At 38.4% G+C, this 15,645-nt stretch overlaps 1 protein-coding gene across 3 annotated transcripts in view; it reads left to right on the forward strand.

Moving 5' to 3' along the window:
* KIAA0825 (KIAA0825 ortholog) overlaps positions 1 to 15,645 on the forward strand; it is a 760,685-nt gene that overhangs the window by 433,064 nt on the left and 311,976 nt on the right. Inside the window, exon 20 of one of the 3 annotated variants that reach the window (XM_077462389.1) lies at positions 8,329 to 12,087. The exons of the other annotated variants lie outside the window; for them this stretch is intronic. Within the exon in view, the coding sequence (XP_077318515.1) occupies positions 8,329 to 8,362 (34 nt within the window). The 3' untranslated portion in view covers positions 8,363 to 12,087. Of the gene's footprint in view, positions 1 to 8,328; positions 12,088 to 15,645 lie in introns of those variants that run through there. 3 annotated transcript variants of the gene reach the window in all.

Here is a 15,645-nt window from a genome sequence, read left to right on the forward strand (position 1 = left end):
TGTAGACTCTCTGTAAAGGGGAAACCAATTTACAGTAGCTATTTAGCAGAATTCACTCTCCTAACTAAGGCCTAGCCGCACAGTTAAAATAAATGTTTTTATGATAGGCTATGATTAATATAAACCCTTGCTTCCCTTTTGTATTTGATTCGCCACCTTAAGCTCTTTAATAAAATAATTTGTGACTATTTGGATGATTTTATTTATATATTTTTTTAACATTTTGGTCTGACTTTTATGCCACTTGATGTCCATAGACCTCAAGCTTACACAGGCATTCCCTAACTTCGAGGCAGCATTGTGGCTGCAAAATCATAGTAAAATCCCTGCAAAATCACACTACTTTCAAGTCACGGCAGTGTGAAAGGGACCTAAACAATATTTCCAGGCATCAGCATGTTATACATAGTTACGTGGATTACTTTGGACCAAATACACTGCTACTCCAATGATTTTCATTTGCTTCTGGGCTCTGTGCTGGGCGGCCAGCCTAATGCATTGTGAATACAGCAGGTTGGCCATTCTCATTCAGAGAAAGCTTTGCATTTTGAAGCTCTTGTGATTCTGTGTGGATGAGCTCTGCGAGATTCTATCTGGCAATTCTCACACCTGGGGCTTATGTTATTGCACATGAGGCAGGTGCTATAACTAGTGTGCGGATCAGCTGAGCTTCTCTGCAATAAACAATTAGATTGTATGCCTTTTGAGATTCAACGCCTTTTTTGGCAATGCTCTATATAGGTTTAGCCAAAAAAAATTACAAGGAGGAAAGAGTGCTCTCATCTCTAATGAAGCTGCAGAGGCCTTCAGCCTAGAAGATAACTTCTGTTTGAACCAAGAATGATTACTTTCATTGTTTTCAGAATTTGGGGGCGAAACAGAATATTTCCTTTTGGAAATGTCCTGGAGCACCAAACTCGTCCAGATAGACAATAAACCTTCCTTCTAATGGGGCAACATCCCCACTTCTATAAGCGAAGGGATGCTTGGCAGCCTGTCGCAGCCTTATAGACCCGAGACATCTCTGATGTGTGGGTTAAAAATATTTGCCCATCTTGCCTTATGCCTTCGAAAAGCACCTACCACTTCCAACAAAAAAGCAGCCCTGTTCGTTGCTCTGGATCAGTTGTGCTCTAAGGGTGTGACTGTCCCTGTTCCATAACCAGAAAGTTTTCATGGTTACTATTCCAACCTGTTCATGGTGCCCATGCCAAATGGCAGTGTGTGGCTCACTCTGCATATGACACACTTTTACAAGTTCTTACATGCTGTGATATTGTGGGGCTTCACTCAAGTTGAAGTGCTTTCCAGTGAGATCAGGTCAGCTGTTTCAGTGCTTGTTGGCCATTTTATTTCCAAAGAAAGTAAAAGTTTAAATCAAACACAATAAGAAAGGTTACTCTTGCAGCAGTGTTCAGCAATCCTCTCTCAATGCTATTCAGCAACATAAATGCCTCCTGGCTCACTTTTGCAGCTCCGCTTCTCAGGCCTCAAGCTTAGACCTTTGGTCTGAACCCTCAGATCGATTCTGAAAAATTCAGACTGTTCTTCCCTCTCTCAGACTTTCATAGCTCTTTGCTTCTCTGGCTCACTTCCTGGCCTCTGCTCATGGAACCTACTGTCTCCTGGGTGAAGCCCTGAACTGCAGACAGTCCCTTGAATTTAAAGACTCTGAATACCTGCACACTCAACATGATGGTCTCTGGTAAGACCTGGACACAGAGTTAGAGGCTTTGTCCATCCCAAGACTCCTTGTCCATACCAAGACTCTTTGAAGTCTCCAAACTGCAGAACTCAGAAGACTCTAATCTCTGCAGCCCAATCCAAGAGTTACCAATCCCAGAGAAAACTGAAAATACACTTTTCTATGCTCATATTAGTCATTCTGGATCCCCTAAATCTGCATCCTTGAGAACCATTCCATACGGGATCTGTATGGTCAGTGATAACATCCATCAATCTTGGGGATTTTTTGGCCTTGGACCTCCAGGATACCTACTTTCAACTCCCCATATTTCTACTATCAGTGCTACTTGTTCTTGCAGTGGGAGAAAAATATTTTTATTTTGTGGCTCTGCCTTTTGGCTTGTCCATGTCACTGTGAGTATTCAATGTGAGCCTGGGGAATTCATTTTCTGGGGCATCTGGACAACCTGCTCCTGTGGAAGTATCGACAGACAGCCTCTAAGCCAATGTGGGACAACTTGTGCAAGTCCTGCAGGACTGTGGCTGGGTCTTTCTTTCACCAGTGAAATATTCCTTCACTTCCTGTTCTGGAGATGCAGTAGAAAGCTAAAGGAAATCTCTACAAATTAAAAGGGGAATTCCCTCCTAAGTTGTTACCAGAATAGTTGCCCCCCTTGAAAAATGTATCCTGACTTTTTGTTCTGGTGACAACTATAAACTTTTTGACTTCTTTCACTTCCTGATTCTCTAAAAATGGTCACAAGGACAAAGAGAGATGGTGAATCTACCTAGCGAGGGCACAAATAGCAATAATAGCCTGACAGGAGTTCTAATCTTTTCCTCCCATATCCAAAACTGTAAAAAAGGTTTTGACTATACATATAATTTAATACATCATTTATGTTTGTAAGTAAAAGAAAAAACTAAAACTCAGTCCATCATAGGGTAGGTGGAAAAAGGGTGCGAATAACTGGGAGTCTGACTATACCTCATTGAATGAAGAATCCATAAAGATAAAATAAGCAAATTTTATTACAAGTTAAACATAGATACAATCACATGTACAAAGTGTGACCATCCAATCTTTTGTTATAAATCATCCTCAAGTTTGCCCTTTTATAGTATGATTGTCAGTATATGGTGTTTACAATCAATGGATTTTGCAATGTATTCACTTCCTCAGGATCTGCACCACAACACACATAAAGGATGGTCCACATCACCTAAAAGAGACACCAATGTCAGCTGATGTCACGTACCTAGTAGATGAGCCCAATATGCAGAGGAAGGCCTCACTTATGCCTCTGACTCAAGGCCCCTGGTAAAGTAGATGGGAACCGCAGGAGTGCAGAGTAGCACGAGTTCCTGACAGAATCAACAGCTGAGAAGTAGGTCTGGAGTTCCAGATGGCACTGTGGAAGGGGATCAGCAAGCTGGAGATAACAGACTTGGCTGGAAACTGGAGCAGGCTCGTGTCAGGGTACCAGACACTGTATGATGAGGCAGGCAGGCAGAGAGAAGGTTCCAAGGGCTGGAACACTGGAGGGTCATGTAAGCCTGGGTCATACACAGACAGGTAGTACTGGTGCAGAGGCAGGTGCAGAGTCACTGAACAAGCTGGGTCAGTAACAGGCAGTGGAGAAGACAGATGGAAGGTCAGGGTCAAGCCAGGGTCAGATGCAGGCTGATAGCAAGGGTAGTCGAAGGCAAGCCGGGTAAATACAGGAAAGGATGCAGATTAGCAGGTATCACTCAGGGAATGCTGTAGATCAGAAAGCAAAGCTTCAGTGTGTCAGCTGAGTTTAAATAGACCACCTGTTGCCGGGGATTGTCCTCAGGCGCTACTGTCTGCCCGCTGGCACATGCACATAGGCTCCCGCAATCGTGCACCAGCTTGCACAGAACTATTGTTCCTGGCAAGCCCTTCTTGACAGCTGACCAGAGGTTCTCAAGTTGCATGAGTATGTTAACTGCAGGGTATGGCTGAATATCTTATTTGCTGTCAAGCAAGGAGAGGTAATCTATACTTCTTTTTTTTTTTTTTTGCTATGGTAGTTAAGTTTTCAAGATAAGCATTCAGAGTGTACCCTTTCTTCTAAGGTCCAAACATTTCTGATGCACAGAGAATATGCAAATTGTTGAGTACAGCAAACTCTGGAAAAAAAAACTCAATACCTTGCTAAGTACTTTTATTTGCCATTTATTTTGCTGTTGCTACTATTGTCTATTGTGCGTATTTTCTTTGCAGTTAATGTTTTTGCTTTCACCATTCTCCTTTTGTTTAACTGATATAAAATGTTTAAGCCTTATCTTTGATGCACTAAACCTGAACTTAAAGAATTCCTAGATTTGAACCACTGCTATATCCCTGTCTGATGTGGCAGTATGCATTACAGGTGTTTTTTAAAAGTCAGAATTTTTGGACCAAAAAAAAAAAAACACAGGGTGGCCCCTATTGTGTGTAGAGGGTTAATTCTGGAGTTAGCTAACCCCATTGACCTTCATTCCCAGTCTATTGGCATTTGAATTATTGTCTGTGGGCTGACAAATCTCTTAACAGGGTGATGCTGAGGGTGCCATTGTCACATACTGGTGTCAGCGGCGGTGTAGTGACCCATGGTTTGTTGCATGTTGGTAGTAGCAGCTAGGATCTGAAACTGTTGTTGACATATATTGGTCAACAATCGCCAAGTGTTGTGCTTTATTTTCAGAGTATGTTGTTTTTTTTAACATTTTGTTAATTGGTTTGTGTTTCAGTACAGCTTGGAGGGTGCATCCTAAAAGATTTTCCTGAAAGTGTAAAGTGGTTCTAAAGGCTGTTTTTTACCTTGATGTGTTCCCTGCGTTAAGTTAGAAAAAAAACACCTCAACTAACCATTTCCCCCCTCTTCCCTAAACACTTATCTGAGTCCTCTCATGATCCAGCACTGTCCCCAGCCGCAGTAGCCCTGCTCTTTCTTCCTAGTCTCAATGGAGACTCTGAGAGCAGCGGAAGCCATTGGCCCCTGCTGCTGTCAGTCAAATCTAGTTATGGGGGAGTGGCTGAGCTGCGCTTTATGTGCGTCTATGGACGCACACAGCACGGTTCAAGAGTGCGCCTGCACGGGTCCTCCTAAGCACATGACTTGTTGAATGGACACCCACAGAAAATGAGGAACAGGCAGAGCCAGCAGGGGACTCCGCAATATCAGGAAGGGACCAATGCAATATCATTGTACAGAGCAGGGAAGTTTAATGTCTTAAAAATAGAAAAAAAGAGGGCGCACCAGCCTTGGGCATTATCTTTCGGATGGTATTTATTAAAATATTTATTAAAAAGGGTACAAAAGAAAACTACTCACAAACAGAAATGTAAAATCTTGCGACATGAATAGTCATCAAGATAGCATCATTGAGTCACAGATGAAACTCTCCAGAGGTCCAGAGGAGCTCACAAAAGTCACTGCCAGCTCAGGCCGCCAGCAAGGAGTGTGTTTTCTTTAAGTTTAATGTCTTTTTTTATTTTAGGAAAAAAATTAACTTTAATATCACTTTAACTGTTAGAACAAATAAAAAGATATCTTGGGCAAATTCAAGTGTGTTGCTAGTAATTCTATGAAAGGAAAAGTAAACCTTTGTTGGTTGCGATCGACAACTAGTACTGAATCAGCCTATAGTGGAACTTCACTCTCCCAATTAACATTGACTATTTTTAATCATCATACTGCTAGCATTAGTAAATAGATAGAAAAGTATATCATGTTTATTTGTTTTAAACCTTTTTTTACATTTCTTCAGTTACTTCCTAGATTCTTGCCTAGGCAAATTATGTCATACATCCCATGAGTCTCCAAGAGGGGAGCGGAGGGTTTTTTCTAAGCTAAGCACACTTTCCTGCATGCATGCCAGAGCTAATGGCAGATGTATTCCAGGGAGTTTGCTTTGACTATTAAAAATGAATTAAAGTGTTTTTGCTTTGTGGAGCTCAGATGCAGTGACTATGCGCTTTAAAGCTGCAGTCTGTGTTTGAACACTTCATTTTGCTTAGTATGCTAAATAAAATTCCCTTATTGTTCTTATTAGTATGTATCATTAACCTATAATAATTCCAGGTCCTGCTTAATAAGGATTTATGCTATGGGCTTATTAGAGGAATACCCTTGTTAAACAGATCCCCTATGAAATAAACATACAGGAAGATGGTGGAGTACTAACTGATGCCTAGTAATAATGTGTGCTCACTAAATATGAACAATCTTGTATAGAATATTGATGAGGCCAGAAGCAGATTGTATATGTAGTTATACAAACTCATATTGCAAATTAATATTGCTGGACTGGCAAACTCATGACACATTAGTGGACAAACACTTACTAAAGGGTGTTATTGTTCCTTCAAATAAACCAAAAATTCTTGTTATTTTTATTACTTTTAATTTATTAATATTTTTAAATGATTTTATATATAAAACTAACATTTTATAATAAAACTAAAGTGATGAATGCAAACCTGAGCTTTGCCCATGCAGGCAAACCAAAAGGTTCATTTTATGCTTATACCTTCAGCAGGACAAATCACGTTTTCTTCCCTCCTCCACCACTCAATTCATCCACCAGTAGCAAAAGAAATACCCAGTACTTCCAGTTATGGGGCCAAATGTGGCTCACTTACCTTACTCTCATGTGGCTTCACTGGTGATTAGACCAGTGCTGTCACATGGGGAAAGCAAGAGAGTCCTAAGCACTGCATTATTTTCCATGCTATTAATTTGGAACTGCTATTAATTTGTGTGTCAGGTGAATTCATTCCTACTAGTTAATGTGAGCATTGGAATGCAGCACTGCCAGCTACTGTACTTACCTGTACCGTTTGAGTGACCGACTATAAAACAACTGACTGGCAGTGATAGAAGTATATATTCCAGAAACACATAAAGAAATGCCTGTACAAGTGTCAGAAGATGTGCTGCATATGTAAGATGCAGCTCATTGTCTGTATGAATAAGCCACGTAAGCCATTAAGGCTTCTTAAAATCTTTTTATTCTTTTTTTTTTTGTTTCATTTCCTAAAATAATTTAGCGGTTATGTAGTCAGTTTAGTAACCAGTTCCAAATTAATAGCAGGGATCCTGTTGTAAAAGGGCTTGAAAAGATTGTGTGCAATGCATATATTTATAACATGCTTATTTTGGAAAGCGATTCTTTTATTGTGATCAAACAGAATAGATGTTTAAAAAATAATTTACTGATATTAATGTTTTATTTTACAATTTTGATTTTTTTTAAATGTAGCAAATGCAAGATGTGCTTTTTGTTCATACAGTTGATATACAAATTAAAAGTATATTGAAGCTTCTGAATATGCATGCTTTAAACCATATAGAGTTAAATTCCAAGGATCAGCTTGTGAATTGAATGCTGTTCATGTTGCTTTATATCTATTGACTTAAATGTGTGGGAACATGTGATCGTGGTCCTTTTTACATTCATGCTGGGTCAGCTTCTGTCTGGAAAGTGTCCTATTGTCACCATGTCATGGCATCTCAAGATTTGTGACCTTTGCACCATATAGATTGTTGGCAGTCCAAGTGGTATTTCTTCAGACTGGGCTACATTTGTGCCCCCGCTAGGGGGTACCAAAGACTTTTGGACAAAGATGTAGTTTAGAAAGCTTTAAAGACACATAACACTTTTTTAATCTATTTTATTTTCATAAATACTATGGACCGCCAGATGTCGCAAAGCAGTCACTGATAAAGCTTTTCCCTTACAAAATGTGGCACTTACATGAGTAATACCAGTATTGTGTTTGAAGGGCCGTAACAGGTCAGTGAAATGTCCTTCAAACATTTGATTTGTGTGTTCCAGAATGGGCAGAATGAAAAGATAAACACATATTTGGCACTGACAGCTCCGCCATTAAGACAACCGATGCAATTGCCTTAGTCGGTGGAATCAATCATATCTCTAATGCCATATTCTAGCAAAAGTCCTGCTTTGTCTTCCACATTAATTCAGTAATTGAATGTAGAACTAGTATTTCTGGCAAGAACGGTATACCAAATTATTGACTCAAATGACATTTCCTGTGTCTATCTGCATTTTATAGCAACAAAAAAAAGAAGGATTTTGGGAACAATTTACCAGTCCACAATATTCAGTAATATCTGAATTGGTTGAGTTTGTAATTGCATTTATTACAATCTTTTGATTTTTTTTTCTCTTATTTGATACCAAAATAGTATTACTTTTCAATAGGGTTGATAATACATCAAAAAAATGCCACATTAAAAATATGTATCTAACTCTGCATTGTAATGATTTCTGCAAAAATGCTGGTAAACCTTGAAGAGGTAAAGTAAGTGGCAACCCGGTTTAGGGCACATTTGCAGTAACTAAATTAATAAAATGAGCCCGTGTTGACCATTCAAATGTTCTTTCCAGTTCAAATTAGAGAAAAAAACAACAACACCCAAGTCATTGCCATGTGCAATGCAACACTTCTTTCCTCCACTTTTAATACATAAGGCACTATGTTTGCTTGCCAAAGGGTTAAAGGAAACAGAATGTTTTCATGTGCAGATCTTAGCAAATTCTTAGTAATTTTAAGTAGTTGAAATGCATTATTCAACAAGTAACCTGCTGTACGTTTGTGTTTAATAGGCTCTTCTTGGATATACAGAAACTGTCAAGATAAAACACAGGACATGCATCATTCTGATTAAATTACGTTTCGTAAAGAAACAGGGACACAATGAATTTTTGATGAAATGGTTTATACCATTGTTTCTTTATATTGATGTTACTTTTCAAGTGTATATAAAAAAAGACTAATATCATAGTTGGCAAGAAATACAATCTCAGCTTATCATATGTGTACACAGTGCTCTTGCTTTATTTTGCCTGTCCTATACAGCCCCATAGTTGTGTTCTACCATAATAATATATGTTAAGGAAATTATATTCTGCACCAGGACTTTGGCAAATTTACTAAAGCTTACCATATAATTTTAGTGGGTTGATAAAATTCATCCCTTATGTTTTTGTCAGTTGAAAGTTTGTATTGTATGTATGTATTTTCTATATAAGGTTCTGGCCTGCTTTCCCAATAAATATACCTACAGTATGCAGACAGAGACGTAACCATGACTGTGATATGACTCTGTACATGTCTTGAAGTGACCCTGACGCTATATAAAAAATAACTGCCGATAGCCAGCCTGTATACTTACCTCTCCAGTCAGAAGTGACAGAATTCTTTACTCTCTTGCTGAGTTCCGGGTTCCACTCCAACCAGACACATTTTGGTATATCAGATAGCATGTCCTCTACGTTTTTTTCCGCTTTCCCTACATTGTTACAGGAAATAGTAGTGATGTGGCAGCTGGTGGGAGGAACCTTGTAGTGTTGAGTAACAGGAGTGGCCAGAACTCTGCAAAAGAGCAAAAAATTAAATACCATTTACAGGACAGGTAAGTGTAACGTCTTACGTTACATGCTGACTCTTTGATCATTACAGGAGCACATTATTATATGATGCAAAATACAGTTAAAGTATAACTAAAGATAAAACTATTTTTAGTTTTGGATAGAATAGAGAGGGATTAGAACACCTGTTTTTATTGTTATCTGTGCCCCCGTTAGGGTGATTTACCATCTCTGCCTATTTTGTTTACTGTTATTACCAAAAGTGAAAGTTAAAGATTATCCAAAATTGTGGGTTGTCCCAGAACAGGAATAAAGGGGAAATCTTTCAATGGGAATACAAGTTCTGGTGACCCAAGTGACAACCAGGTACTCACTCACATTGGAGGGATTTCCTCTCACCTCCTGTTTTGGCTATAGGACAGGAAGTGAAAGGAAATCTCCACAATGGGAGAAAAATGGAAAAAAAAACTGACTGGGGTTATAACCCTTCCTTATTTTATTTAAAATAAAAGAAAGTTTTGTCCTTAGTTCTACTCTAAATATCAAAGTAATGTGTTTTGTACTATTACTCATACAGTATTAATACTAGTGGTGGAATTTAACTGGTACTGGAAATGGGTTTGTGTGTTCTTGGGGCTTAGCCTTATACATTTTTTCATCGTTATTAAACATAAGACCTTTTTGACAGCTTCTTTATTTGCAACATATTGTTTTGTTTGTACATACAAATGTGGCAGTTATTTTCATGATACAGAGTGACTAAAATTCTCATATGAACAAAGAACTAAGATTTAATAAACAATCTTGGAAAAAATATATAACATTTATGTGAAATTACCCTGTACTTTCACCCACTGACCATAATCAAATTGTTTACCATTGCATCATTAATCACCATTTCATTTGACGTTCATTTTTTTTTTTTTTTTTTTAGTTTTGAATAGAGTAAGGCTGGGTTTGAACTTTTTTTTTTGACTGACTCTTTTGGTGAGAATTTCCCCACTTTTTATCCCTTTGACTGCAGGACAAGAAAATGAGCGGAATAGTGACAGGTACAGAAAGCAAACATAACATCATAGAAGTTTTAAACTTTACTCAACCTGCAAAAATGATTTTGCTGCTGTCTGGAACTCAGTTGGAGAGATTAAAGTCATTGTAAACCCATAAAAAAAAACAACCTGCAAGACAAAGGCATAATGAGCTAGTATGCATCGCATACTAGCTCATTATGAAAAACTTACCTTAGATCGAAACTGTTGCAGCGATCCCCATACACGTCTCCTATTAGTTATTTCTGGGTTCATGTGCTCCGGCGCTGTGATTGGCCAGAGCCACGATGATGTCACTCCCGCGTGCGCATGGGAGCCACCGGTCATGGCACAGGCCCTTCAGAAACAGCACGATTGAGCTGTTTCTTCAGTGCGCATGCGCCAATGGCATCAGCTTAAGCGTATATGGTAAATATCTCTTAAATCGTGCAGGTTTAGGGGATATTCACAGAACCTACAGGTAAGCCTTATTATATTTGAGCTAGTGGTGCGTGGCATCCTTTATTACTGTATGCCTACAATGCATTTCGGAGAAATTTCCTATTTCTTTCCCATACTTTCTAATAATCTCCCCACTGTGGGCACAGCTGGTGATAAAAACCACCACGATGTCCCAATCGCTTCCTGGGCTATCTTAAGCAAACCCATTTTCGCTGGAGTTGAGTTTTATATTGTTTTTGTACTAAAAAGAACATAATGTGATAGTATTTTTAACAAACTAAATAGGTGGGTAATGGAAATAATTCATATTTTTATTTAGAAATAAACAATATCTAGGAAGGAAAGAAGGAAACGTATATGTTATACATAAAGGGGTTAATTTACTGAAGGCAAATCAATTATTAATTTTGCAAGGGAATTTTCCCCTAGCTTAGTGAAAGAAATTAAGCTCTGCTGATTTCCATCATGCAATCAAAAATATAGTTTTTTTTTTCTTTACTGTGATTGGGTGCAGTTTGCAAAGTGGATTTCCACCACATTTACTACACTAAGGGAACATTTAGTAATCCAAACCTTCAATCAATCACTGTATTAAGGTTTGTGGTATGTTTGGCATTATGTTTTTGGGCAAGTATTTTGCAATGAAAATTTGCCACAATATTACATATTCAGTGCATTTGAAGGGAGGAGGGGCATTTTTAACTCTTTACATTTTAATATAACTTGGCCATAGGTGAAGTCAGCTCCATAAAAATGGGGCATTTAAAAAAAGACAGTACTTTTATTTAGATATTTGTTCAGAAATGGGTTTCTGTTTCACATTGCAGGGAAAATGCTTATTAATTGACTAAACTTTTTTAGCCATACATCCATTTTAATTTTTAAAAAGGGAAAGTGTAACTTGACATGTAAGGCAATATATGCTGTTAACTTTTGCAGTGTAAGATTTTATGTCTATTTAACCTTTACTTTAAGTACCAGGTTGCATGATTAACATAAAAACAGATCTGCCTGAAACTCTGTAAATGGTATTGGTATAACGCCATCAATCATTTTTAAATGTTAATGGTGTTAAAGAGCACTGAGAGCATATGTTTGATATTTTTTATACAGTACGTCTCTACGAAGGAAATCTAACAAGGTTAAGCTTTTTCTTTTTTTTTTTTTGTTAATTATAATTTATCTTCCAAGTTTTTTCTCTGTACTTTGTGAAATGGTTTTTGTATTGTTCTATAACTCATGAAAAAAAATCTGTGGGTGCCTTAGCTATTCGTAATTTCCAAGTGTGAGCACAAGGGAAAAACATAACTTGTCTTAAATGCAAAAAGTAATGTTGGCCGTTAATTCCCTGTGCTGCTGAAGCCTTAATTCTGGGCCTGGAGCTGTACAGCAGGATACTAGTTTCTTGTTATCCTGCTAAAGATAACTAGCTAAATTTGAACAACCTCTGTTTTGAAGATTTTGTAATGACATTCATTTAAAATCGAAAAATGATTTAACTGTTTCTTTGTGTGTGTGTGTGTATATATATATAGTCTATACATTATTATTGCTACATTATGTTCAGTGCTCATAAACCCATTTATGAGAAGAATTACATTGAACAAGCAGTGGTTTAATGAGTGTAAACTATTGCTCACTCTTCTGTAATATGTTTGATTTCTAAACATTATTTTTAACAATTACTTATTTAGTATATTTGTCTTTTTCCACCAAATCTTGAAGAGTAAAAATCTTCCTAACATACAAAATAATGGATCATTTACATCACTATATAAATGCTATCGACATGTGATTATATACAGTTGCTTTTTTCAGGGGCTTTTTTGGCTTTTTCGGGAGTTTAATTCTTAAACAGTGCTGGTTCATCTTTTAATTATGCTTGACACCCTTGCAGTGCACAAATACATTATAAAGATACTGTGACGATTGTGTTTCCAAACAAGGCAATAGAAAATGTAATAAGGTGGTACCAGCTGCTGAAGGACTTTTATTTATTACTTATTAATAAAAAGCTAATGTATTGTCTAGATTTTAATGGCAAGTCAGTTGTAAATATATACATGCTGTATATATTTTTACAAAATATCTGTTTGAAACATTATGGCATCTTACACGGATTCTGGCTGTTGGTACCAATTTGTGAAAGCTGCTGTAAAACTGAATTGAATTAGATGACATATATCCACTGGTATTTTTACTTCCATAGAACACAAGAATACTGAATACCTGAAAAAGATTTGTAGAATTAGTGTAGACAAGCTGCAAAAACAATGGCTAATGACCCCATAACCTTGGAGACCCTGAAGGTCATTATTCTATTCCCAGATCTCTTGACCAACAATGCTCATCCACAGCCAAAAATAATAAGATATTGCATCAAGCTGGTGGGAAAAATGTTGCTTTTACTAAATACAAATCTCAGATGTATTGAAAGGTTTACTTTGTGAAGGAGACAGCTACAATAAACTGAATGTTATCCCCTACTTAACTTAATTTACCTATTTTTTTATTTCAATAAGACTTATTGTTACAAATTGAAGTATCGTTCTCCTAAAGTCATTTCATAGTAATATGTAGTTACAAATTGGTTTATAAATAATTATTAATATGTTTTAAAGAGGACCTTCACCCTCTCAATCAACATTATTTTTTAAATCTGTAATTGGTAAATAGATAGGAAAGTATATCTATATATATCGATATAGTATATTTATATTTTTAAGTTACTTTCTGGTTTCCAGACCTAGCCAAATGATGTCATACATCCCAGCAGTCTTCAGGAAGAGAGGTGGGGAGGAAAGGTTTTCTTAGCTAAGCACACCCCCCTGCCTGCATGCCTGAGCTAATGGAAGATGGATTCCAGGAAGTAAATCCTACATGAGTCACCTGCTCTTACTCAAGATGGCCATAGCCAGAAATGCTGGGGGGGGGGACTTTAACCACTTTCAGACCGGACCATTTTGCTGGTAAATGACCAGAGGTCTTTTTACACTTTGGCACTGCGCTGCTTTAACTGGTAATTGCGCGGTCATGCAATGTTGTACCCAAACAAAATTTGCGTCCTTTTCTTCCCACAAATAGAGCTTTCTTTTGATGGTATTTGATTGCCTCTGCGATTTTTATTTTTTGCGATATAAACGTAAAAAGACCGCAAATTTTGAAAAAAAATGATATTTTCTACTTTTTGTTATTAGAAAAATCCAATAAACTCAATTTTAGTCATACATTTAGGCCAAAATGTATTCAGCCACATGTCTTTGGTAAAAAAAAAGTCAATAATTGTATATTTATTGGTTTGCGCAAAAGTTGTCACATCTACAAACTAAGGTACGTTTTCTGGAATTTACGCAGCTTTTAGTTTACGACTGCCTATCTCATTTCTTGAGGTGCTAAAATGACAGGGCAGTACAAAACCCCCCCAAATGACCCCATTTTGGAAAGTAGACCCCCTAAGGAAATTGATAAGAGGCATGTTGAGCCCATTGAATATTTTATTTTTTTGCCTCAAGCGATTGAATAATGACAAAAAAAAATTTTTTTTTTTTTTTTTACACAAAGTTGTCACTAAATGATATATTGCTCACACATGCTATGGGCGTATGTGAAATGACACCCCAAAATAAATTCTGCTGCTTCTCCTGAGTACGGGGATACCACATATGTGGGACTTTTTGGGAGCCTAGCCGCGTACAGGGCCCCGAAAACCAAGCACCGCCTTCAGGCTTTCTAAGGGCGTAAATTTTTGATTTCACGCCTCACTACCTATTACAGTTTTGAAGGCCATAAAATGCCAAGATGGCACAAAACCCCCACAAATGACCCCATTTTAGAAAGTAGACACCCCAAGCTATTTGCTGAGAGGCATGTTGAGTCCATGGAATATTTTATATTTTGCCACAAGTTGCGGGAAAATTACAAACTTTTTTTTTTTTTCACAAAGTTGTCACTAAATGATATATTGCTCACGCATGCCATGGGCATATGTGAAATGACACCCCAAAATAAATTCTGCTGCTTCTCCTGAGTACGGGGATACCACATATGTGGGACTTTTTGGGAGCCTAGCCGCGTACGGGGCCCCAAAAACCAAGCACCGCCTTCAGGCTTTCTAAGGGCGTTACAGTTTTGAAGGCCATAAAATGCCAAGATGGCACAAACCCCCCCCCCCCAAATGACCCCATTTTAGAAAGTAGACACCCCTAAATTTAGGGGTACACTAGTGAGACTAGGTAATAAATGGCGGGTGCCCTGAAACTATAAAAAAATAACTAACCAACCAGCGTCACCTGTAACAGTTATATGGTGATCACTGGTGAAAGGGTTAACTAGGGGGCAATCAGGGGGCTTTATGCGGTAGTATATGGGGGTCCCTGGCGCTATAAAAAGCTGCGGCGAACCTAAATACCTACCTGCCTAACTAGCGTCACCTGTGACACTAATACAGCGATCAGAAAAACGATCGCTTATTAGGCTGGGTTCACACTGGAGCGATGCGGGAACGCCACGAATGCGCGGCGGGTTCCCGCATCGCATGCCTCCCGGCGGCAGTTCACACTGCCCTATGCGAACTGCTGGGAGTGTCAGTGAAATGTTAATGACACCCCCAGATCAGTTCGCATATCGCAGTGCGATCTGCAAACTTGGATCGCATGGTGTGAACACCCATGCGATCCGATTCTGCTGCGGACCAAAAAAAGGGTCCCGTGCGAGTTTGCGTCGGGTGCGGCGGGTGCGACACGAATTCAGCCATACTATCTGTATAGCTGAACTCGAATCGCACAGAGATCGGATGTGATTTGCACTGCAGTGCGGTGCGAATCACATCCGTTCTCATAAACCGCTGCAATGTGAACCCAGCCTTAGTGACACTGGCGACGGGGGGTGATCACGGGGTTAAACCTTTATTGGGGGGGTTAGGGGGGTACCTTAGAACTAAAGGGGGCTAACCCTAACTGCCCTAACAGTTATTAGTCACAAATGACACCTGCCGGGTGATCAGGGGGTTAAACCTTTATTAGGTAATAAATGGCGGGTGCCCTGAAACTATAAAAAAATAACT

The sequence above is a fragment of the Lithobates pipiens genome, unplaced genomic scaffold (assembly GCF_037356315.1).
Source record: "Lithobates pipiens isolate NorthernLeopardFrog02 unplaced genomic scaffold, aLitPip1_a1.2 Scaffold_3, whole genome shotgun sequence".
In the NCBI taxonomy this organism is placed as follows: domain Eukaryota; kingdom Metazoa; phylum Chordata; class Amphibia; order Anura; family Ranidae; genus Lithobates; species Lithobates pipiens.